Source organism: Mesoplodon mirus, assembly GCF_964341445.2.
Source record: "Mesoplodon mirus genome assembly, chromosome: 18".
Taxonomy (NCBI): Eukaryota; Metazoa; Chordata; class Mammalia; order Artiodactyla; family Ziphiidae; genus Mesoplodon; species Mesoplodon mirus.
In genome coordinates, this window is record NC_138994.1 from 4,292,412 (window position 1) to 4,316,592 (window position 24,181).

General features: G+C 56.3%; 1 protein-coding gene across 1 annotated transcript; it reads left to right on the forward strand.

The window, feature by feature from the left end:
- Window positions 1–398: 398 nt before the first annotated feature.
- ERBB2 (erb-b2 receptor tyrosine kinase 2) lies at window positions 399–24,121 on the forward strand. The gene is made up of 27 exons (XM_082602974.1): window positions 399–710; window positions 6,759–6,910; window positions 8,125–8,338; window positions 9,099–9,233; window positions 9,519–9,587; window positions 9,771–9,886; window positions 10,011–10,152; window positions 11,022–11,141; window positions 11,407–11,533; window positions 13,738–13,811; window positions 13,899–13,989; window positions 14,229–14,428; window positions 14,787–14,919; window positions 15,006–15,096; window positions 15,745–15,905; window positions 17,626–17,673; window positions 19,012–19,150; window positions 19,233–19,355; window positions 19,645–19,743; window positions 20,026–20,211; window positions 20,351–20,506; window positions 20,623–20,698; window positions 20,999–21,145; window positions 21,526–21,623; window positions 21,822–22,010; window positions 22,296–22,548; window positions 22,690–24,121. Exons 1-27 carry the CDS (start codon window positions 638–640, stop codon window positions 23,043–23,045), a joined length of 3,768 nt encoding a protein of 1,255 aa, XP_082459100.1. The 5' UTR covers window positions 399–637; the 3' UTR covers window positions 23,046–24,121.
- The last annotated feature ends 60 nt before the right edge of the window (window positions 24,122–24,181 follow it).

A 24,181-nucleotide genomic window follows, 5' to 3' on the forward strand; every position in this document is an offset into this window, starting at 1 on the left:
CCTTGACTAACATTTTTACCTGAGGATGCGGTAGGAAAACCATTATTTGATATTAAAACAAATAGGCATGGGATGGAGCAGGATGCAAACGGCCAGGAATGTTTAAGATAAAACCTGCAACTTAAAAGAAAGTTAAGAATGGCAGGCTAAAGCGTTTGCCCCGGACTCCGGGGGAGGGGCGCCATCACCCTCCTCTGCTTTGGGGGGTTCTCCATGGAAACGGGTGAGAACTGCTGCGGGCAACCCTGGAGTCCGGGCGCTGGCAGCAACGTCACCCAGGCCCGCGCGGAGAGAGGGAGAAAGTGAAGCCGGGAGTTGCCACTCCCAGGGACTTGCTGGAATGCGGTTGGAGGGGGTGGGGGGTGGGGGGTGGACCTGCGAGCGCGCTGGCTCCCAATCACGGGAGGAGGAGGAGGTGGAGGAGGAGGGCTGCGTCGAGGAAGTACAGGAATGAAGTTGTGGAGCTGAGGTTCCCTCCATCGTGCGCACAGAGCCGAGAAGACCCCCCGAGGCCGCCGGCCGCCCCTGCGCTGGGTGCTGTTTCCGGCGCGAGCGCCCGGCCCCCTCCCCTCGCCCGCCCGGCGCCCTCGCCGCCTGGTCTAGCCGGAGCCATGGGGACGGAGCCGCAGTGAGCACCATGGAGCTGGCGGCCTGGTGCCGCTGGGGGCTCCTCCTCGCCCTCCTGCCCCCCGGAGCCGCGGGCACCCGAGGTGGGTCTGGGGTGGGGAGGGCAGGGAGCGGCGACGGGCCCGTGCAGCCTGGGACCCCCGTCTAAATCCCTGGTCAGACGGGAACAGAGGGGCCATCGGAGCTTCCCGACCCGAAGTTTCGGACAGTCCGGGGGCTCAGAGCCGCCGGCCCTCGGGCTCGGAGGGGCCAGAGAAGGTGGGGCAGGGGGGCGATTACACCGGAGCGGCTCTAGACGTCCCATTCGAGGGACTTGTGCTTTGCAGACCCTGCGACGGCTCCGGAACTTGTCAAACAAGGTCTCTGAAATTGTTCAGAAAGTTTCCCTCAAAGGGTGTATTGCAGGGTGTGTGTGTGTGTGTGTGTGTGTGTGTGTGTGTGTGTGTTTTCCCTTCTTGAGCCCCCTCAGGCTCCTCTCTCAAAGCCTTTCCAGTTGGCAGCCTCCGCCTCCAGACTGGACTGGGCTGGATTCCTGGGGGTCCCTTCTGCCCGGCCCCCTCCCCGCCCCCTTTCGGCCGACTGGGTTGAGTTACTCCAGCTTCTGGCACGATCGGGGTGTGGAGGGGGGAGGTGGGGAAAGCAACCTGTCCAGCCAGAGCCGGGGAGCAGAGGGTGGCCAGTCCGACTGCAGACTTGCCTCACGCCGGAGACGGGCGTGGGGGAAGGGGGAGACGTTTGTTTTGAACGTCTCGTTAGGGCCGACTTAGGGACTCTGTGCTTTGTGACTTGGAGAGCGTGGGTCACGGAGGGGTGGCGGTGGGCTTCCTGGTCTGGGGCATAAAGTGGGAGGGTTCTGAGGGAGGGATTCCTGGGCACTTGGAGGGAGGGGGAGGGTAAGGAACGGGGCCAGATGCGGGTATGTCGAGGGCCGGGTTGTCCTGCCTTTTCCTTTGTGCTGTGTATGGGGAAGGGTGCTGGGGTGGGGTGCAGTGTGTGTCTTGCCCCATCTGTCCGTCTGGGTGCGATAACGGTGAAGGCTCACGCGTACCGGAACTACACTGTGTGCCAGGTGCTGTGCGTGTTTTGTCTGGGTTCCCCTGCTTTCATCCTCAGAACCACCCTATAAGAGAAGTCCTAACTAGTGTGCCCATTTTCCAGGCTTGAAGACCCGGGCTTCAAGAGGTGAAGTAGCAGCAAATAATTGGTGGATCCCAGATTGGACCCCAGGCAGTGCAACCCCCAACCACAGCTTCAAAATCACTATATTCTTCTACCCTGAACACTGGGGGGACGCTGCTCCCTACATGGCCTGGTTGTGGAGAAGGCAGACTGAGAATGTTCTAGGAGTAGTGGGTGGTCTTCACGGATCAGGGAGTCTGCAGAAGGGGTGGGTGTCGGGCTGTCTGTGTGTTGCCCGAGGGCCCCTCTGTCAGAGCTCTGCTGTGTTATCTGAGGGATGTCTATACTAGGGTGTTCTTGAGTTGTGTGGTCTGTGTGTTTGTGTGTCTGGGCTTTGTGTGGCCAAACAGCAGTCTCCCTGCTGAACTCTGCCCTCTCAAGGAACTCCCTCAAGAGCTGCTGTAAATAGCGGAGGTGCCCCCGCGCAGCCTTCTCTCTGAAGGAAGGAGGCTTCTCTTTCCCAGGAACCTCCCCTTCCCCTCCCTGCTTCCCAGACAGGCGTCTTCACCCCTGACCTTCTGAGAAGCGTGAGGCAGGCAAGGCAAGGCTGGGCTGTCAGCCTGAGCCGCTGCACTCCTCACCTGGGCCTGGAGGTCGAGCAGGGGGAGGGTGGCTGGGTTGGTGCAGTGCTGGCATCTGAGCGGTCGGTTCTCCCGCCATTGACAGGGAGCTTCTCAGGTCTTCCTCACCCCTCGGCCTGCAGTGCTGGGTGCAGAGAGAGGTGTTGGGTGTGTTGTGCAGGGGGATGGCTGAAATGGCAGAGCCCCACTCAGCTGCCTCTAGCACGCCTGGTATATGCCAGGGCTGAGGGCTGGCGCAGGCATGTGGGGGAAAGGGAGATGGGGAGGGCCCGGAGGGTTGGGATTTTCTTTTCTTAGAGGCCAAGGTTTTGCAAAGTGCAGCAAACACATCTTGCAGAGCTCATAGTTTAATTCCTGAATGATTCTCCCAACAGCCTCTTTCTTCTTGCTATACTCAGGGCAAGTAACCTCATTTTAATATTCAAAAAAAAATAATTGAAAGATAGGATCAAATGCCGAAAGAGAAAATACATTGTATTACAAAGTCAGATACGGAGCACCGTTGATTTTCTCTTGGTTTGGAATTGCCCACACCTCTGCTATATGAACTTCTCTTGCCTTGCCTTTTAGAAAAGTACAGCGTGCTTCCTATTTGCCTGGTTCTCATCCATTACAGTTTCATTTCATCTCTGCAACAATCCTGTGAAGTAGGTGCACAGATGAGAAAACTGAAGTTCAAAGAAACGAAGTGACTTAGCCAAGGCTTCCCAGCCACCCAGTAATGTCCAGGGCATTTTTAGACTCCGATGAGGAGGCATTAAGCGTTGATCAAAGTCTTATTCCCTTCGACAGGAATGGGTTAAGCAAAGCCTCAGGGGCAGTCAGGTGGCCAGACTCGGGCAGAGGTGCTGTTTTGTTATTCAGGTGAAGGACCTCCCTTATCTGGGCTTTAGAAAATGAGGGTGAGCTGCTCCTTGCCCCCCACCAGGTTCCCTCTTGGCTTTGGAGTCCTCTCCTTCCCTGTACCAGCCCATGTCTGCCTTCCTCTTGGGCCCTCCGGGCATGGCAGGGGACTGAGGGCAGGAGCAGGCCAGAGGCCAGTGGGACCTACAGGGCTACGGGTGAGGGAGGGACCAGTGTCGGGCTGGGGCTGGGGAGCTGGTGTAGGGCCAGGCTGGTTGTGCCTGGCCCTGGGTGCTGGGATGACCTGGAAAAAGATCCCCCTCCCTGCCCTGTGGGAAGCCCCTCCGGGGTGACACCCCCATCTCTTAGTAGGCCACCTTTCCTCCCCACCCCTGGGAAGAGAGCTGAGACAGGGTGAGGGGTGCGTGCTCTCTTAAGGAGTGGGAGAATTATTATCGCCAATGTTGTGTTGCCCCAGCTCTGTTTACAAAGCCTTGTCACGTTTACAGACTGTTTCTTGATTCATTACCTCATTTAACTCTCATGTAATTTCTCTGCAGAGAGCAAGAGTTGTCATAATCCCCCCCTCACAGTCAAGGTCAGGTCAGTAAATATTCACTGAGTGCCTACTAAGTCACAGGCACTGCTGGACATCGAGGTGAATCTGATTTGGCCTCTGCCCTCGAGAGCCAGGGACTTGATCAAGGTCACACCGTGAGTGGCCCAGCTAGGGTTGTGGCCTAATGACCTGAGCCCCGGCCCCAGGCGTGGGTGGTGGGTGAGTCCTGGTGTCACTGGAATGGGCTCTGGCCCCACGGGGTCTGGGAGAGGTGAGCTTTGGGGGTGCAGGTATTGTTCATGGAAACCAAAGGAAGTGTTGGCTTTCATGCTGGTGAGCAAGAGAGGCAGCTGGGGCTGAAGGCTGGTGGGGAAGAAAGAACCCACTTGAGAACGTCCCAGAGCTGGGACCTGACCACTAACATCCAGCTAGAGGGACATGGGGGCCGTGACCAGCCTCTGAAGAGAGGGCTGGACACGGTGACCTCAACTGGTCCCTTTTGGTTTGGAGACTCTTGATTGAAGCTCATTCATTCATTCATCCCGCGAACACTTGTTCAGGGCTCACTGTGTCCCTGGCTCCGGGTCGCTCCTGCCTCACACTGACTGCCCCAGAGATCTGGAGGTCGAGGCTCCTGAGGGACAGGTGCTCTGGAGACAAAACGCTCCCCTGTGTGGAACAGGACCTCCTACCCCGGCCCCAGAAAATCAGCCGGGGGCAGAGTGGATATGGGGACCATGGCGAGGACTGGGGAGGGGGAGGGAGGTGTGGAGGTAGAGGAGGTGTCAGGTTGGAGGGTGTTAGCCCCCAAGCCTCCAGCTCCCTGGGAGTAGGTCTCAGGGTCCCAACTTTACCACCTGTTGCAAACATTTAGTCTGAATCAGACTCAAAAACGGACACAAACAAACTCGTGGGGCGGGGCTCCTGCTCTTTCTGGTCCTCCCACCCAGCTCAGCCACTCGGCCCTGCCCGAAGCCTATAATGTAATCGGTGGCATCAACAGAGCTGGTGTGTATTTACCTTTGAACAGGGTGTGGGGAGGGGTGTGTGTGCAGTTAGGTCTAGTGGAAGGAATGTGGGGTTTGAAGTCGGCGCAGACTCGAGTTCAAATCCTCCCTCTATTGCTCACAAACTTTCTGATCTTGGGAGAATAACCCCCGGCAACCTCAGTTTCCTTCTCTGCAAAACCGACGCCGTCATCCCAGCCTCTGGAGGATGAGGCTCCGCCCAGAGTGCCTGCCTAGTGTTCCCTGTAGTTTTCCTATTGCCTGGCTACTGCAGCTGGTGTCGCTTCGAGGCGGCAGAGGGCACAGGGGGTGGAGACGGGCCCCTGCCCCAGCTCTGCCAGTCCCTGTCCCGAGCTTGGGCCAGGGCCTTGGGGTCTAGGCCTGGAGACAGCTGTGCCTACAAAGCAGCTGAAGCTGCTGAGGCTGGAGGAGGTCCTGGCAGCGGGCGTTATTTTTGGGCCTGGCCTGCCATCCCCGGCTCCTGTTTCTCTTGGGAGTCTGGGGGGAGGGACCCTTGAGTTCTATTTCTGGGTCCTCCCATTCCTCCCTCTTTGCTTCCTTCCCTATCTGGCCAGAGGGGTGGGAACAGAGACCACTCTAGGTGCTCCTGGGAGGCTGCCAGCTAGTGGCCATTGGCCCAGACCAGAACCCTGGGGGCTTGTCCCACCAGCCTTTCCCCTGATTTCTGGAGGCAGGGGGTATCTCTTATTACCCCCCAGGATTTGACCTTAGGCTCCAAGCTGCTGGGAGAGCAGGAGCCCTGGGGTCAGACCTCAAAGTCAGCCACTGTGCTGTCCCCCTGAATCTGCACGTAGTCCGTGGGAGGTGGAGTGGGGACCAACAGGAATTCAGGGCCGCTCAGGCACCTGTGGATATGTGGATCTGGGGGTGCACCCCACCCACCTCCCCCTGGCACACCCTCCTGGGCAAGATGTGCCAGGTGATTCATCTTCTCACCAGAGCAGAAAAACGGGTTTAACTGGGCACTTTAATCTCCCCCACTGCTGGCAGGCATGGTGCCAGCTGTTGCCCAGAGCGCCCCCTTACCCGGGGTAGTTTACCCTTTCTAGTATCCCTGGGCTTAGTGAGTACTTCTGGTCTCAGGGACACTGGGCTGGGGTCCGGGTGGACTGGGCGGCAGTTCATCCTGATGCCCCTTGGCTGGTGGTTGGCACCAGTCAGGTACACAGGGCTGACGTAATGCCCTTGTGGCAGGAGTTTCGTGGCATAGATTCTGCCAGCTGGTTCTGGAGTCTTGCCCTGAGGAGGTGGCAAGGGTGAGGTACCAGTGTAGGAGCCTTTGGAGTAGGCAGCACTCTGGCTCAGCATCTGCAGCTCGGGTCCGGATGCCCATAGTTGGGATCTGATGTTCCTTTTCTCTGCCTGGGGGAATTCCAGAAGTCCCTGCAGTGACCAGGACCCTGGTGGTCCCCATGCCCCAGCTATGACTCCAGCTGACTTTCCTTCCCCACTTTCTGGGTGGCATTGCAGGGGTGGGTATCCCTTGCCAGGAGGTTGGCATGTGGGTGGCGTTGTTTGCTCGGGAGAGGGTCAAGGGGTATCCAGAGGATTCATGATTCATCATCGCCTCTCTTGGGGGATTTTTACCCGTTGGCCCTGAGTTGTGCCTTTGGGACAAAGGGAGGCTTTCTTTGCCAGCCAACACCCTGGATCGAACAGGCAAGCTCCCTAAGGCTGGCACAGTGAGGCCCCCTCTGGATGCTCAGGATGGGCCAAGTCAGGGGAGCTTCTCCCCTGATGTGCCTCCTCTTCCCAAGTTTGCGAACTTTCTTTTACTGTTGCACGTTCTGTGGGTACAAGGGACACGGGAGGAGGGATCCTTCTGTTGTGCTTTCTCGCTGTCTGCGGTGGCATGACTCTGGGGAGTAGGTTGGCAGAGGTGGCCAGGTTGGCAAAGCTCACTGGGCAGTGCCCTCTGACCCATCTCCTCTCTCCTGCCAGTGTGCACCGGCACAGACATGAAGCTGCGGCTGCCGACCAGTCCCGAGACCCACCTGGACATGCTCCGCCACCTCTACCAGGGCTGTCAGGTGGTGCAGGGTAACCTGGAGCTCACCTACCTGCCCGCTAATGCCAGCCTCTCCTTCCTGCAGGTGAGGCCCATGGGCAGAACCCAGCCAGGCCCTGTTTCCTGCTGGGCTGAGCCCTCTGCTTGCAGATGGGTGGTAGAAGAGCTTTCCCCACCCTGTATTTCCTCTTTTGTGGTGGCTCCTCAACTGGGAAGTCCTTTCTGTTGTCTAACCCCCGTCCATCCTACTGCAAGACCAGTTGACTCCTTCTCTACAATGTGGCTGGCTGTGGACATCTCTGGGTGGTCTTGCCAGCATGATCACCTTCCGTTGTCCAAATGCCCCAGCCACTGTCCCCCTCCTACCCGGAGTAATGAAAGGGCTGGCGGGTTCCCGGTCCAGTTCTGCCACTGACAAGCCATGTGAATGTGGTCTAGGCCCTTGGCTTCCCTGGATCTCAGTTTCCCTATCTGTATATTGGGAGCAACAGACATGCTTGAACTCCCTGGGGGGCCCATTTTGAAGATCACATGGAAAATGGATGTGAAAGGGTCAGGAGCAGGAGAGAGAATGGAAACCAGCCTCTGGGTTGCGTCCATGGTGCCCTGGAGCGGGGCCTCAGGTGCGATGCTTAGTCTGTCAAATCACAAACATCATCTCGTCCGGGCCTTTCCTTTACAGATGAAGAAACTGAGATGCAGAGAGGGTGGGGCGCTTGCTTACAGAGTGTTCCCCTGCCATTTTCTTTCTTTTTTTCTTTTTTTTTTTTTTGAAGATGTTGGGGGTAGGAGTTTATTAATTTATTTTATTTATTTTTGCTGTGTTGGGTCTTCGTTTCCTTGCAAGGGCTTTCTCTAGTTGTGGCAAGCGGGGTCCACTTTTCATCGCGGTGCGCGGGCCTCTCACTGTCACGGCCTCTCTTGTTGCGGAGCACAGGCTCCAGACGTGCAGGCTCAGTAGTTGTGGCTCATGGGCCTAGTTGCTCCGCGGCATGTGGTATCCTCCAAGACCAGGGCTCGAACCCGTGTCCCCTGCGTTAGCAGCCATATTCTCAACCACTGCGCCACCAGGGAAGCCCCAACCATTTTCTTTCTTGATCATACTAGAATCTGGTTCGGGGAGGTGGGGAGTGGCCTTGATCTGCATTTTATGCCTGAGGGAGCAGGACTGCTCAGTGGCTGGGGGCCTTGCCCAAGATCCCCAAGCACAGGGTAACCTTGAGGAGGCCTTGGGGTGGGGGGTGGTAAGGTCCAGGGCCTGGACCTGCCTCAGCCCTACCCTACCCTGTCTCCTCCCAGGAGATCCAGGAGGTGCAGGGCTACGTGCTCATTGCTCACACCCGAGTGAGTCAGGTCCCCCTGCAGAGGCTGAGGATCGTGCGAGGCACCCAGCTGTTTGAGGACAACTATGCCCTGGCCGTGCTGGACAACGGAGACCTTCTGGAAAGCGCCACCCCTGCTGCACGCGCTGCTCCGGGAGGGCTGCGGGAGCTGCAGCTGCGAAGCCTCACAGGTGGTCATCTTTATGATTGAAACTTTCTGCTGGTTATGGAGAGCTGCCCGGGGCCCCTGTTAGCCATGGGGACGCTTCGTGTGACTAAGAACTGGGCTCCCTTCCGGATGGATGCAGGTGGAGCTAGGGGAGGCGCCCTTGTGCGGATTCGAAAAAGATTTCCCTTCTTCCCAGGAAGTCACAGCTTGTGCCAGCCCACATAGCTTGATAGTCAGGATGCAGGCTGGGTTTTTGCCCACTTCTTGGCTGAATGCACATGTACGGTGAACAACCTATGTAACTGTACGCGGCAGCCTTGGAGCTGACAGTGTCCCAGACTCTGAGCGCCAGGTGCTTTACCTGCATAACCCCATTTCAGTCGTGCTTTAATCTTGCAAGGGAAGCATCAGTGTTATGCTCGTTTTACAGATGGGAAAACTGAGGTTTACAGAGGATACGTGACTTGCTTGAGGTCCCACAGCTAGTTAGTGGCGGTGAGGCTGGATTTCACTCTCTTAACTGCTAAGCAACGTGCCCAGCGTAGAGGTGGAGGAGAGGAGACTGTGACACGGACAACTCACTCCGCCCCGGATCTCCGTTTGTTCACGTGTGGGGTGGTGTTGGTAGGGCTTAAAGATGCTGAAGGAGTCTTCTCTGCTCCCCGAGGAACCTGGGGCGTGTGTAAGAGCCCCACTCCCCTTTTAGAAGGCAGGCAGGCCCCAAGGGAGGTCAGAAGATGACAGATGGGGGAAGAAGCACCTGATTATTGCCCGCCCCACAGAGATCCTGAAGGGAGGGGTCTTGATCCAGCGGAACCCCCAGCTCTGCCACCAGGACACTATTTTGTGGAAGGACATCTTCCACAAGAACAACCAGCTGGCCCTCATGCTGATAGACACCAACCGCTCACGGGCCTGTAAGCCACGCTCCTCCCCGCCTGCAGCCGCCTGTCTTTCTCACGCAGCCCACCGACCCCAAACTCCTGGCTTACTCCATGCCCCCGCTGCCGCCGCCGCACTAACACCACCCAGTTCCTTTTCCTCTGGGTCTCCTCCTCTCTGTGGTTCTCTGTCCTGTCTCCCTCTGCTTCCAGATCGCGCCTCCGGTTTTGGAGTTCTCCTCCTGCCTGCGTCTCTCCGTCACTGTGCATTCTGTCTCCTGGTCTCTGTCTCTCTCACTGCCGTTCTGTTTCTCTCCCCAGGCCCACCCTGTTCTCCAGCTTGTAAAGCTCCCCACTGCTGGGGAGAAAGTTCCAAGGACTGTCAGAGCTGTGAGTTAGAGGGAGGCCCGGAATCTGGGCGCAGGGGCTGGGTGGGAATAAAGGTGACATGGCGGGTGGGTGCTGGGCCTCGGCATCTTCCCTGAGGCAGGAAGTCTCCCCAGAAGGTGATGCTGGTGAGGGGCCCGGTGCCTAGGCTGCCGCCCAGCCCTCATCCTGCCCTTTGCCCAACAGTGACGCGAACCGTCTGTGCCAGCGGCTGTGCCCGCTGTAAGGGCCCGCAGCCCACTGACTGCTGCCATGAGCAGTGCGCTGCCGGCTGCACGGGCCCCAAGCACTCTGACTGTCTGGTATGTGCCCCCGGCGCCCCAGCCCTCGGGGTGCAAGGGGAGGGGCATCCCGCCTGGTGCTGCCCTAACCCTCTGGCACACCAGGGCAAAACAACCCAGTGCCCACCAGCTGCCTGTCCCCCAGGCCTGCCTCCACTTCAACCACAGTGGCATCTGTGAGCTGCACTGCCCAGCTCTGGTCACCTACAACACGGACACCTTCGAGTCCATGCCCAACCCTGAGGGCCGTTATACCTTCGGCGCCAGCTGCGTGACCGCCTGTCCTTGTGAGTGCCGGGGAGAGACGTACTTTTAGTAGTTTTGCTGGGGGCTTTGGTTTATGGAAATGGAAGCATGTTCTGAGTACTGTCCGCCCCTGGCTTTGGAGAGCTGGTCACGGCAGTTCGTATTGAGCTGCCTTGTTCTTTCAACAGCAGTGGAGCAGGTGGCAGCAAAGAATAGCAGCTAAGAGCCCATGCACAGAAGCCAGACTGCCTGGGCCTGAGCCCCTTATTAGTCATGTGACCTTCTTGCTGTGTCTCGGTTTCCTTATGTGTGAAGCGGGGGCCAAAATAGTCCCATCCTCACCAGGTGGTTATGAAGTTTGAATGAGTTAATATTTGCAAAGCTCTTAGAACTGTGCCCAGCCAATACTGAGCCCCCCTAGATGTTGATTTTTACTCTAGGGTCTAGATAGATCAGAGTTTTATTTACTAGCTCCCCTACTTACTGACGGGCATTTAGGGACTGGCCTCAGACCTGGGGACCTCTTTCCTCCTGTCACAGGAGACAGCAGTGGGCTCTTGGGTCCTGGTCGTACCCTCCCCATGGCGGGTGAGAGTACGGAGTGTAGAGCTAGATCATTTGGGTTCACTTCCCGGCTCCTCCACTTACTAGCACAGGGACCTTGAGGAACTTACAGAAAACTCTGCGCTTTGGTTTCCCTTTTGGCAAAATGGGATCTAACAGTGCCTATTGCACAGGGTTGTCGTGAGGAGTGGACGAGTGTCCAGGGCTCAGATATGGTGTAAGGACATTTCGGTATCGGTTGATATCATTCTTACTGTACTACCTGGGCAGGGTCACACAGCTCATGGTGGTGGGGGGCGGTGCTGAAAGGCCAGGGCACGTGGACAGACGATCTTGATCTCCTCAGACAACTACCTGTCTACGGACGTGGGATCCTGCACCCTGGTTTGTCCCCTGAACAACCAAGAGGTGACCGCTGAGGATGGAACCCAGCGGTGTGAGAAATGCAGCAAGCCCTGTGCCCGAGGTACCCAGTGGCCGCCCCCTGCACACCCAGCCTGGCCTAGTCCGCTGTGCCACCCTCCCTCAGACCCTCCTGGGACCCAGTCCTAGTCTCCCACTGACTCTGCCCCTGGCCCTCCCCTGAGCACTCCCACAAGCTCCCCCATGTCTCTGCCAATGTGGGGAGGGGGCACGTGGCCCCAGGAGGGGACTGTGGACAGGACCCAGGAGGTTGAATTCCTGGTGCTCCATGTGGAGGCTGAGGTGCCCCCCTGCCCCCCTCCCCACAGTGTGCTATGGTCTGGGCATGGAACACCTGCGGGAGGTGAGGGCGGTCACCAGTGCCAACATCCAGGAGTTTGCTGGCTGCAAGAAGATCTTTGGGAGCCTGGCGTTTCTGCCGGAAAGCTTTGAGGGGTAAGGAGACTCAGAGTTAAGGGTGGGCACATGGTCTGAGGCAGCGTCAGGGCAGTCACTGAATCCTGAGGCCCCAGAAGTGGAAGCGTTTCTTGGGGATGGTGGGAGACAGAGATGGGAGGCCAGGGGTGCAAAGGAAGCAGGTGGAAGACCAGCAGGGACTTTGCAGGGGGGAGTTTTTCTTTTTGTTTGTTTGTTTGTCTTTGGCCGCGCCGCACGACTTGCTGGGTCTTAGTTCACCAACCAGGGATTGAACCCAGGCCCTTGACAATGAGAGCGAGGAGTCCTAACTACTGGACTGCCAAGGAATTCCTGGGATTTTTCTCATAAATGACATGTTATCTATGAATATGCACTTGTATGGAGGTCACACCATCCAGATAAAGTAAAATTCTCTTTGAGTTCATAGTAGCTTTATTCATAATGGCCCCAAACTGGAAATAATGCAAATGTATATCAATAGCTGAAGGAATCAATAAAGCTGACCCTTGGACATCATGGGTTTGAACTGAAGTGGGTCCACTTAAATGTGAACTTTTTTCAATAAATCCGTACTGCAGTACTACACAGTCTGGGGTTGCTTGAATCTGGAACCATGGATGCAGAGGGCTGACTGTAAAGTTGTACTTGGATTTTCGACTTTGTGGGGGGTTGGTGCTGTAACCTAGGCGTTGTTCAAGGGTCAACTGTAAAAGGTGGTATATCCATACAGTGAAATTCTCAGCAGTAAAAGAAATGGCCTACTGATACATAAAACAACATGAATGTGTCTCAAAAACATTATGTTAAGCGAAATAAGTCAGACAAGAGAGAGTCCACACTGTATGATTCCCTTTGCTCTAGAATAGGCAAAACCACTGTGTGGTGAGAGAAATCAGAACAGTGATTGCGCCAGGGTGAGGGCCTGGAAAGGGCACAAAGGAAATTTCTGGGGTGATGGAAATGTTCTGTATACCAGTTGGGGTGGTGGATAGGTGTGTGAATGCATTTGACAAAACTCATTAAACTGCACACTAAACATCTGCAATTTATTGTATGTGAATTATACTTCAATAAAAATATGTATTAAAAAAGGAGAAGGGCTTCCCTGGTGGCGCAGTGGTTGAGAGTCCGCCTGCCGATGCAGGGGACGCGGGTTCATGCCCTGGTCCGGGAAGATCCCACATGCCACGGAGCGGCTGGGCCCGTGAGCCATGGCCGCTGAGCCTGCGCGTCCGGAGCCTGTGCTCCGCAGCGGGAGAGGCCACAACAGTGAGAGGCCTGCGTACCGCAAAAAAAAAAAAAAAAGGAGAAAAGTCCCTTCAACACGTTCTCCACCTTTACTCCCCTTTCTAGAGGAGACCACTGTTAACAGTTTGTGTGTGTTCTTCTAGACCATTCACACATATATGGATACACACGCACAGAGAAACGTAGTTTTAGTAATTTGGGGGAAAGGGTTAATTTAAAATGGGAGCCTGTTGTGAATATTGTCTGCCCCTGGCTTTGGAGAGCTGGTTACGACAGTTAGTTCATGTCCAGCTGCCTTGTTCTTTGCACAGCTGTGGAAGAGGTGGCAGCAAAGAGTAGCAGCTAAGAGCCCAGGCTGCCTGGGTTTGAGACCTGGCTTCTATCACTTACTAATCATGTGACCTTCTTGCTGGGTCTCAGTTTCCTCATCTGTTAAATGGGGGCAAAAATAGTCCCGCCCTCATAAGGTGTTATAAAGTTTAAATGAGTTAATATTTGTAAAGCTCCTAAAACCGTGCCCAGCAGATACTACATGCTCCTGAATGTGAGTTTTTCGTGTGTAGTCTGGATAGATCAGGATTATATTTAATAGCTCCCCAGTTACTGATGGGTGTTTAGGTATTTAATTTAAAATTTTTTAAGTTTAAATTTAAAAAATTTTTAAATGTTTAATTTCCTTAGGTTTTTTATTTTCCCTCTAACAAACAGTTCTCCCTTGCACATGCCTTTGGGAACAGGGGCCAGTGTCTCTCTAGGCCACATTCCTAGAAGTAGAATTTCTAGATCAAAGGATATAAACATTGTTTTGATATTTGCCAAACCAGGGCCTGGGCTTTGAAGTTCAGGATGGGAACAGCCGGGCTCGATGGGCAACGGGTTTAAGTGGAGGGGAGGTTGGGGAGGATGGCAGGGCCAGCTCGTGGAGGGAGGTCTTACCCACCCCCTTCTTGGCCCTCTCCTAATCCTCCTTCTAGGGACCAAGCCTCTAACACTGCCCCCCTACAGCCTGAGCAGCTCAGAGTATTTGAGTCTCTGGAGGAGATCACAGGTGAGCTGTTTCTCTGAATCCTGCTCCGATGGGGCTGGGAGGTCTTCGTCCTGTCCCCGCGCTCCTAGCCTCACCCTGTGCCTGCAGGTTACCTGTACATCTCAGCGTGGCCAGACAGCCTGCCGGACCTCCATGTCTTCCAGAATCTGCGAGTAATCCGGGGACGAATTCTGCATGAGTGAGCACCAGGGGAGGGAGGCCTGACGGGGGAGGAGCTGCCCCGGGAGGCCCGGGAGAAGCTCTGAGTGTGTAGGGGGGGAATGGGGGTTCTTATTCCCTGGGGACTCCAGCAGCAGCACTCCCGTGGAAGTTTGCAGAGTGTGCTGGGGACAGGAGGAAGGCGAGGGCAGCCCTTGCTGACGGGGAGGGGTCAGTGGTGCGTTGCCCCCCTGCATTTGAGCACTCCCTCTCCCACAGTGGTGCCTACTCACTGACCCTGCAAGGGCTGGGCATCCGCTGGCTGGGGCTGCGCTCGCTGCGGGAACTGGGCAGTGGGCTGGTCCTCATCCACCGCAACGCCCGCCTCTGCTTTGTACACACGGTGCCCTGGGACCAGCTCTTCCGGAACCCCCACCAGGCCCTGCTCCACAGTGCCAACCGGCCAGAGGTCGAGTGCGGTAAGACAGGGAGCCCAGCACTGCTGCGCGGGCGTGCCCACGGGCCTCTGGCAGCAGTAGTCTGGGACTTACTTGTGCGTGTGCACTGCCTGTCCCTGGTGCACCATCCTTGACATAGCTCTGGTTGGCCTGGCCTCTTGGCATGGCTTCTAGCAGGGTCCTGCCACACTGCCTTGGCATCCCTCCCTTCCCTTTCCTCTCTGTTCCTGGAACCTCAGACCTCTTTCTCTCCCTGCTTTGCGTGGCACCTATCCCCACCTCTCCAGCTCAGAGCCATGCCCACAGACTCTTCCCCCAGCTCCCTTGGACCTGGAGTCTCCGCTGAGAGTCCCCTCTGACCCCTTCCTCCTCACTGCAGTGGGCGAGGGCCTGGCCTGCTACCCGCTGTGTGCCCACGGGCACTGTTGGGGTCCAGGGCCCACCCAGTGCGTCAACTGCAGCCAGTTCCTTCGGGGCCAGCAGTGCGTGGAAGAATGCCGAGTACTGCAGGGGTATGCGGGGCAGAGGAGGGGGCGGCCGGGCTGGGGGGTGCACAGGGGCTCCTTCCAGACCCCTGCACTGGCCGTCCTCTCCTCAGGCTCCCCCGGGAGTACGTGAAGGACAGGTACTGTCTGCCATGCCACCCCGAGTGTCAGCCCCAGAATGGCTCAGTGACCTGCTTTGGCTCGGTGAGGTGCTGGTGCGCTCAGAGCTGGGGGGAGGGGAGCAGGGCAGGGTTGGGGGTGCTGCCAGGGACCTGGCCACGTCCAGTAAAATACCCCTGGGGAGGGCTCCTAGCCCAGACCTGAACAGTAGGAGGGTGGTAGGAGGCTGGAAGGTGGCTGGGATGCTGGGGACAGCCCAGGGAAGCCTGTGCCCTTGGCCGTGGCTGTGCTAAGGTGGTTAGACCTGGGGGCTTAGACATCAGGTGACCTGGATTCAAATCCAGGCCCCACTTGCACTGGATCATTGGTAAAATGAACGTTATACTAGTACCCACCCCATTGGGATGCAGTGAGAATGAACTCAAAATAGGGTTTGGCACAGTGCCCGAGCACAGGAAAAGGTCTTCACAAGTTAGTTACCATTATTACTTGCTGTTATACCTTAGGTAATACACTGCCCCCACCCCAGCAGGCCTGGGGATCAAGCTTTGAAGGTGGGGAGCTGGGTGCAGGACAGGGGCAGCAGACACAGCAGGTTTGGGGCTGTCCCAGGAGCAAGGTGAACAGTGCTGCTGAGCGACCGAGGGAAGCACAAAGGGGACCCAAGGGCCTGGTCCTGCTGCCCTGGGGGCGTCGGTGCCAGCCCCCCGCAAACCCTTCCTCCCCTCCCAGGAGGCTGACCAGTGTGTGGCTTGCGCCCACTACAAGGATCCTCCCTTCTGCGTGGCTCGCTGCCCCAGTGGTGTGAAGCCTGACCTCTCCTTCATGCCCATCTGGAAGTTCCCAGATGAGGAGGGCATGTGCCAGCCATGCCCCATCAACTGCACCCACTCGTGAGTCTGAGGGCCTTTTCCACGGAAAGAAAGGCTTCGTTCCAGGACCCTCTCTGGGGCTCTTATTCTAAAAGTGGGACAACTCTGCCTTTGCTTACCCCGAGACCCTTAATTTTTCATATCTTTTTTTTCTGATCACAAAAGTAACACATTGTTAAAAAATTTTTAACTAAAGCATGAAAGTGAATAGTATTAGCAATTCTATCCCACTGTTAATAACTTGCAATATTTTTCCTCTAGTTTTTTTAATCTATGCACACACTAACATACGTATTATAACATATAAAGTATATGTTTATATATTATTATTATTATTCTCCAGTTTTTATCTGTGTACATTCTAGTATATACTTCTTTTTCCCAAAGTGGGATCACAGACCATAGGTATTGTTTGGAAATTACTTTTTCTCACTCAGCATTGCAATTTTTCTTGCAGTGTTTTCCATGTCCTAACAGTGATCTGCCCTGTTCTTTTTCTGTTTTTCACTTAATTGTTTTTAATTACACATGGAATACATGCATACATTCTTGTGATACACATTTTCAGCAGTATCAAAGTATAAACACTGTAAAGCAGAAGTGCCCTTTCGTCCACTCCCCCACCCACCCAGTCCCCCACCCTCCCCTCCCTGGGGAGAACCACCAGGTCACTCTGGTGTGCTCCACACATTTACAAAAATGCATTTTACGTTTATGTTAGGTTGAAGATTGCTGTTTTGGGAAGTCAAAAATGATCAAGAAACAGCAATTTCATCTAGCTCATCTATTTCTCAGCAATTTCATCTGACTCACATATCATCAGTCTTGGTTTTTGTGTGTGTGCATTTTTTTTTTTTTTTTTTTTGCAGTACGCGGGCCTCTCACTGTTGTGGCCTCTCCCGTTGCGGAGCACAGGCTCCGGACACGCAGGCTCAGCGGCCATGGCTCACGGGCCCAGCCGCTCCACGGCATGTGGGATCTTCCCGGACCGGGGCACGAACCCGCGTCCCCTACATCGGCAGGCGGACTCTCAACCACTGCGCCACTAGGGAAGCCCAGTGTGTGCATTTTTTAAATGTAAATAGGATAGTACTCTACATATAGTTCTGCACTTTGCTTCCCGTCCGTCCCGGCACTTTATGTATCTTAGAGGTTCTTTCTTGTGAGTACACATGAACCTACCTCCTTTTTTTTTTTTTTTAACTACTCAATCTGCAGTATGGATGTAGTATTATTTAACCATGTCCCTGTTTGAGGGATATTCATTGAACTTGTCTCCTTTTTTTTGGGGGGGTGCAGTTTATTGCACTTGAGCTCCATGTACAAGTGAGCATCTTGTACATGCCCCCTAGTGTACAGGTGTTGGCATTTTTAGGGTCTACCCTGAGAGGTGGAACTGCTGGGTCACAGTATTGTCAAACTGTCCTTGGTGGAGGTTGTGCCCAACTACTTCCTGGCGTCCTCTACAGAGGGGATAGCCAAGCTTTTGGACTTGATGCTCCTCTGGGTGCCCCCCACTTCCTACCCAAGACAGGGAGGTGCAGGGGATGCAGGTTTGCAGACTGGAGAAGGCCTCCCCTGTGGGGTGGTAGAAAGAGCCATGGTGACCTTGAGCCCAGTTTCTGCCTTTGTCAAATAGGGATCATAACCCAGCTACACCCGCCTCTGGGGATATTGTGAGGCTGAGTGAGTGCAAGAGGCGGTTCCCAGCCTTGTTGACAGGACTCTCTCTCTTCTGCAGCTGTGTGGACCTGGATGACAAGGGCTGCCCCGCCGAGCAGAGAGCCAGGTCAGCCTGGTCCCCAGGACGCATCCCATGTTGCCCCTCAGTCCCCCTCCGGCCCCTGAGTGGTCACTGCTATAGGGAGGGGGTCTCCTGACATGACACATGTCCCTCCCCAGCCCACTCTTCCACTAAGGATCCTCCTGTCAATTAGCTTCAACCAGTGGACGGAGGACCTGCTCGGGATGCTTGGGGGGCAGGGAACAGGAAAAGATGGCGAAGACACCCAGCACCTCCCCACCCTCGAGTAGGTAGGGGTCTCCTAAGGGACACAGGCAGCCTGCAGCTCCCTGGGACTCAAAGCACGTTGAGAAGAGAGCACAACTACAGCACTGAGGACGGGACAATGACTTCTTACCTGGGGGCAGTGGGAGGCTTCAAGGAGGAGGTGGCATGGGAGCCAGGTCTTGAAAGAGGGGCAGGTATGTCACTTGCATTAGGAGGAAAGCAACCAGGCAGCATGGTGAGAGGGGTCAGGACAATCTAGGACGTGTTTGCTGAAGGTTCTGCTGTCGTGGGCCACTGAGTAAGCTCAGAGGAGGGAGTAAGGGGTGAAGTCTGAATCAGGTTCGGGCAGGATCTTGGAGGGCATACGCTCTCCCTCACCATGAGGCCACAAGCCCTGTGATGTCCATCATCACTGGACTTGATTTCTAGGCAGTGGGGTGTTTGGGGAAGGGCTTTGGGGAGAAAAACAGATTGGAGTATGTCTTAGGTAAGCATTTGTCCATGACACAAGCGTTCATTAGAGGTCTGTGATGTGCCAGCCCTTGGCTAAGCAAGGGAAGGGGGCAAGGATGACAATGATGTAGGGTCAGCACCCAGGAGATCCTTCTATCCCAGGATGAGCTGAGTCTTGAAAGATGACCTCATGCAGAAATGATGGTCCAGGTAGAATTAACAAAGGCTGGGAGCTGTGGAAATCATGACCTATGGGTGGAAAATTTGGCTAGAATATCAGAATCACTGGGTGCACATTCCCCACCTCATACCACAATCAGAATGTCTGGGGGGTATATAGGGCTCCAGAGTCTTGCGTATTGACAAGCTCCCTGGTGATTTTTGTCAGGAAGTTTGAGAATCCTGGGCTAGAGCCCTGGGCAAGAGCATAAACAATTTGGAGATGTGGGTGGAGAGGGTTTTGAATGCCCAGCAAGGAGTCTGGACTCCTTCTGGAGGCAGTAAGGGAGGTTTTTGAGTAGGTGAAACAGGATGGGAACCTGCACGTCACCCTTCCAACTTCCCTTTCCAAATGCCAGTGACCTTTATGCCCCTCCATGGGACCCCTTCCTCCCTCCTGTCCCAGACTGGTCCCCAATCCCTGACCCTAGCTCCTGCCCCCAGCCCTGTGACATCCATCATTGCTGCTGTGGTGGGCATTCTGCTGGTCGTTGTCGTGGGGCTGGTCTTCGGCATCCTCATCAAGCGAAGGCGGCAGAAGATCCGCAAGTACACGATGCGGAGGCTGCTGCAGGAGACAGAGGTGAGGCGGTCCGAGGGCCTCTCCGGTGGCCTGGGGTCTGCAGCCCAGCCCGCGGCACTGACGCACCACCCCCTCACCCCAGCTGGTGGAGCCCCTGACACCGAGCGGAGCGATGCCAAATCAGGCTCAGATGCGGATCCTGAAAGAGACGGAGCTGAGGAAGGTGAAGGTGCTTGGATCCGGAGCTTTTGGCACCGTCTACAAGGTCAGGGGTGGGGCCTAAGTCCTGGGTGGGCGGTCCCAGAGGGTGCGGTCAGGGCGCAGACGAGGGTTCTGTGAGGAAGACAGCCAGGGGCTGGGGGCGGTTCTGTTGGGTAGGGCAGTTACGTATAAGGGGATAGGGAGTGGGCTGAAATGGTGAGGTTGTTGCTAAGTAATGGGGTTGGCCCAAGGGTGGGGAAGGGGATTGGGAGCACAAGTAGGGACCCCTTGGACGACTGCAGGTTGGATCTGGCCCACCCTCTTCCTGCTCACATCCTCCTCTCTCTGCCCAGGGCATCTGGATCCCCGATGGGGAAAATGTGAAAATCCCAGTGGCCATCAAAGTGTTGAGGGAAAACACATCCCCCAAAGCCAACAAAGAAATCTTGGACGTAAGCCCTTCCACCCTCTCCAGCTGGGAGTACAGCGCGGACTCCCTGGCTGCAGGTCTGGGCTGTGGGCTCTGTCTTCACTGGGGTTTTAGGAGACACTTTGTGGTCCCCCAGATCTCTCCTCTTAACCTCCTGAGTCTGTGGGCCATGGTTCTGGTTTGTGACGAATGGGGTTGGATTGACTGAGGGTCCCCAGTCACGGCTCAGCCCTCGGGAGGGGTGTGTGGTGGTTTGGGGGCCAGTGGTTTCCCACACCCTCTCAGTGTGTACCCTTGCTCCCAGGAAGCATATGTGATGGCTGGTGTAGGGTCCCCATACGTGTCCCGACTTCTGGGCATCTGCCTGACATCCACGGTGCAGCTGGTGACACAGCTTATGCCCTATGGCTGCCTCCTAGACCACGTCCGGGAGCACCGCGGGCGCCTGGGCTCCCAGGACCTGCTGAACTGGTGTGTGCAGATTGCCAAGGTATGCACTTTGGGGGCCGGGGCTCTGCGGGTGCCCTTGGGAGCAAGCCTCTGTCTCCACTCAGAGCTAGGATGAGGAGGTTTCCTGGGAGAGTTCTGGCAGAGCGTCCAGAAGTCCACACAGATGCCTCTGACCCCAGGGGATGAGCTACTTGGAGGATGTGCGACTCGTGCACAGGGACCTGGCTGCCCGGAATGTGCTGGTCAAGAGTCCCAACCATGTCAAGATTACAGACTTCGGGCTGGCTCGGCTGCTGGACATTGACGAGACAGAGTACCATGCGGACGGGGGCAAGGTCAGAGGAGGGAGCAGAGTGAAGCAAGGGGGAGTGGGGTCTGGCCCCCGGGAGACCTCAGAACGGCCACCTCCCCACCACACCTGGTTGGAGCACTTCCTTCTCTGCTCTCCCAGGTGCCCATCAAGTGGATGGCGTTGGAGTCCATTCTCCGCCGGCGGTTCACCCACCAGAGTGATGTGTGGAGCTATGGTGTGTGATGGGGTGGGTTGGAAGGGTGGATACCGAGCCGTGGCCCCGGGGGGCATGCGGGTGGAAGGATGAGAGCTGGGATGGAGCGAATTAATGGACACTTTAGCATGAAGGAAGGAAGGGGCTGCCAGTGCCTCAGTCTGCCAGGGGCTGCGGAAAGACTGGGCATCTCCTGCCCTTGACACTGCATCCCTCCCCTCCTTCCCCCATGGTGCCAGGCTCTTGGATAGAGCCTCTGGGGCTCAGTACACTAAAGCTCCCTCTGTTCCCCCCCACCTCTTGACCCCATCTCTGCCCCAGGTGTGACTGTGTGGGAGCTGATGACTTTTGGGGCCAAACCTTACGATGGGATCCCAGCCCGGGAGATCCCTGACCTCCTGGAGAAGGGGGAACGGCTGCCCCAGCCCCCCATCTGCACCATTGATGTCTACATGATCATGGTCAAATGTGCGTGGTTGAGCTGGGTCGGCTGCTTGGAGGAGGAGTGGGAGGGCCCGGGTGGAGGGGCCTACAAGGGGCATGGGAGGGGGCCAAGAGCAGGATGATATGTTTAATGCAGCCTCAAAAGGGTCTCACTTCCCTTTACAGTACCAGTCCAGAGGAGCTATCAAGGACCAGCTAGAAAGAGACTTAATGCAAAATAAAAAGGGGAAACTAGTAGAGATTCTCAAAGGTTCTCTCTCAGGATCCGAGTCTGGTACCTCTTCTCTACCACCTGAGGGCTTTGGACTCTAGTAACTGGGGTTGTCTAGGCCGGGGGTGGGGGTGAGGGGCTCTGCACACAGGCTGCAGCCAGAACTGAGACGCTGGACTCTGCCCGCCCCCAGGTTGGATGATTGACTCGGAATGTCGGCCGAGGTTCCGGGAGTTGGTGGCCGAATTCTCCCGCATGGCCAGGGACCCCCAGCGCTTTGTGGTCATCCAGGTACTGGGCCTTTCCACGCCATCCCTGCCTATGGCTAAGATCACTCTCCCTTAGAGGGAGGAAAGGGAGATGACTCCTGGGTCCCAGGCTTCCAAGCCCAGCCCCTGCCTGACTCGTCAGACCTCTGGTACTCCCTGAGCCTCCCTCGGGAGGCTGGGCTGGGGAGAGGCTGCCACGTTCTGTCTCCCGCCTCCCCAGAATGAAGACCTGGGCCCTACCAGCCCCTTGGACAGCACCTTCTACCGCTCGCTGCTGGAGGATGATGACATGGGGGACCTGGTGGATGCTGAGGAGTACCTGGTACCCCAGCAAGGCTTCTTCTGCCCAGACCCTGCCCCGGGCTCTGGGGGCACAGCCCACCGCAGGCACCGCAGCACGTCCACCAGGGTCAGTGCCCCCTGTCACAGTGTGGTGGGTGTGTCTGGTTACTTCCCCCGACCCCAGTGGACTAGAGTCCCCTTCTCCAGTGTCCCCCAACCATCACCTCTCACGGAGGAGACCCCATTATCCCCAAGAAGGATTCCTGCTGCTTTCCAGCTGGGACCCCATTCTTGCCACAGTGACTGTGTCAAACCCCGAAGGCGACTTCCTTTTATCTCCTGTGACCCTGTCACCTCCCGTGAAGTCTCCATCATGAATGACCCCCGTCATGACCTTCTCTCTCGTCCTCAGAGCGGCGGTGGTGAGCTGACGCTGGGTCTGGAGCCCTCGGAGGAGGAGCCCCCCAGGTCTCCACTGGCACCTTCCGAAGGGGCTGGCTCTGATGTGTTTGACGGTGACTTGGGAATGGGGGCAGCCAAGGGGCTGCAGAACCTCCCCCAGCATGACTCCAGCCCCCTGCAGCGGTACAGCGAGGACCCCACAGTACCGCTTCCTCCCGAGACCGATGGCTACGTTGCCCCCCTGGCCTGTAGCCCCCAGCCCGGTATGGAGTCCAGGCCCGAGCTGAGAGGTTGGGAGGTGGGGATTGGGGGTGCTCAGCCCAGGGCCCACTCTGGGGGCAGGGGCAGCAGCCAGAACACATGGGCTCCTCCCCCTAACAAGCCTCCTTCTCTTGTCCTTTCAGAATACGTGAACCAGCCAGAGGTTCGGCCACAGCCCCCCTCACCCCTAGAGGGTCCACGGCCTCCTCCTCGACCTGCCGGTTCCACTCTGGAAAGGCCCAAGACTCTCTCCCCTGGGAAGAATGGGGTTGTCAAAGACGTTTTTGCCTTTGGGGCTGCCGTGGAGAACCCCGAGTACTTGGCACCCCGGGGCAGGGCTGCCCCTCAGTCCCACCCTTCTCCTGCCTTCAGCCCAGCCTTTGACAACCTCTATTACTGGGACCAGGACCCATCAGAGCGGGGCTCTCCACCCAGCACCTTTGAAGGGACCCCTACAGCAGAGAACCCCGAGTACCTGGGTCTGGACATACCAGTATGAGCCAAAAGGCCCGGGCCGCTGAGGCCCTGCTGGCCCCTCAGGGAGTGTGGAAGGCCTGACTTCGGGCCTGCATCAGGACGAGGCGGGGAGAGGGCCCTTGGATCACATCCAGGGCAGCCTGCCATGCCAGCAATCTTCCTTCCTCTTCCAACTCGTAGGTGGCTGAGAGCCGCCCATCCTGGCTGGAAGAGGGGACGGCACCGGGGAGTCTTGACTGATGCTGGAGCCCTGGCCCAGCCACTAGGGTCCACTGGATGCCACAGCCAGTCTCCTTACCTGAGGGAGCTGCCCAGCCCGACTTCTTCCAGAACCTGACACTGAAGGACAGGGAAGCTGAGCCTAGGAAGGGAAGAGGCCCCAAGAGGGTGTCTAGGAACCAGAGCAGAGACTCCCTGAGACCTAGCTCTGCCCCTAAGAAGGGGACAGCAGCAGCGCCCAGATCCGGTCCCTGTACAGAGTGCTCTTTTGGTTTTGTTTTTACTTATGTTTTTTTGGTTGTTTTATTTTATTATTTTTTTTAAGATGAAATAAGGACTCGGTGGAGAGTGGGTATTGTGGAAGCGGGGTGGGGGGGCAGTCTCGGGGGTTGCGGGAGGAATGTCCCTTCTCCACACCCACTTTCTCCATTTGCAAATATATTTTGGAAAACAGCTGGACACCGGCCTGTGTCTGGGGTGGCTCTGAGCCATCCCTTTACTGCTCACCTCTTAACCTACATTCAGTTCCTCTTTCCTGGAGGGACTGGCTAGGAATCTTTGGAAAGCTTGAACGAGGAGCCTACTGCCAGTTTCCTGGCTCTTGGATTGGGGGGAAACTGGTTGGGATTCTGACCTGAGAGCCCTTTGATGACCAGATCATTCTTGCTTAGAAAAAAAGAAACTCCTAAGGCCACCCACCAGAATGGGGTAATTTCCTCCCTGTAGGCAGGGGTAGTTGGGGAAGGATGGGGGAAAGAAGAGGCAGTGTCTACTGTGTGACTCATTTTCCTTGCCTTGGCAAGGAAATCGTTGAGTTAGAAGTAGCTATCCAGAAAAAACCCACCCAGACAGCACGATCACATTGGTGGTATAAAGGCTGGGCTGGCCTCTGTCTCCCTCTCCTCCCTTCCCATAGTCCCAAACTGGACATAAAAACAC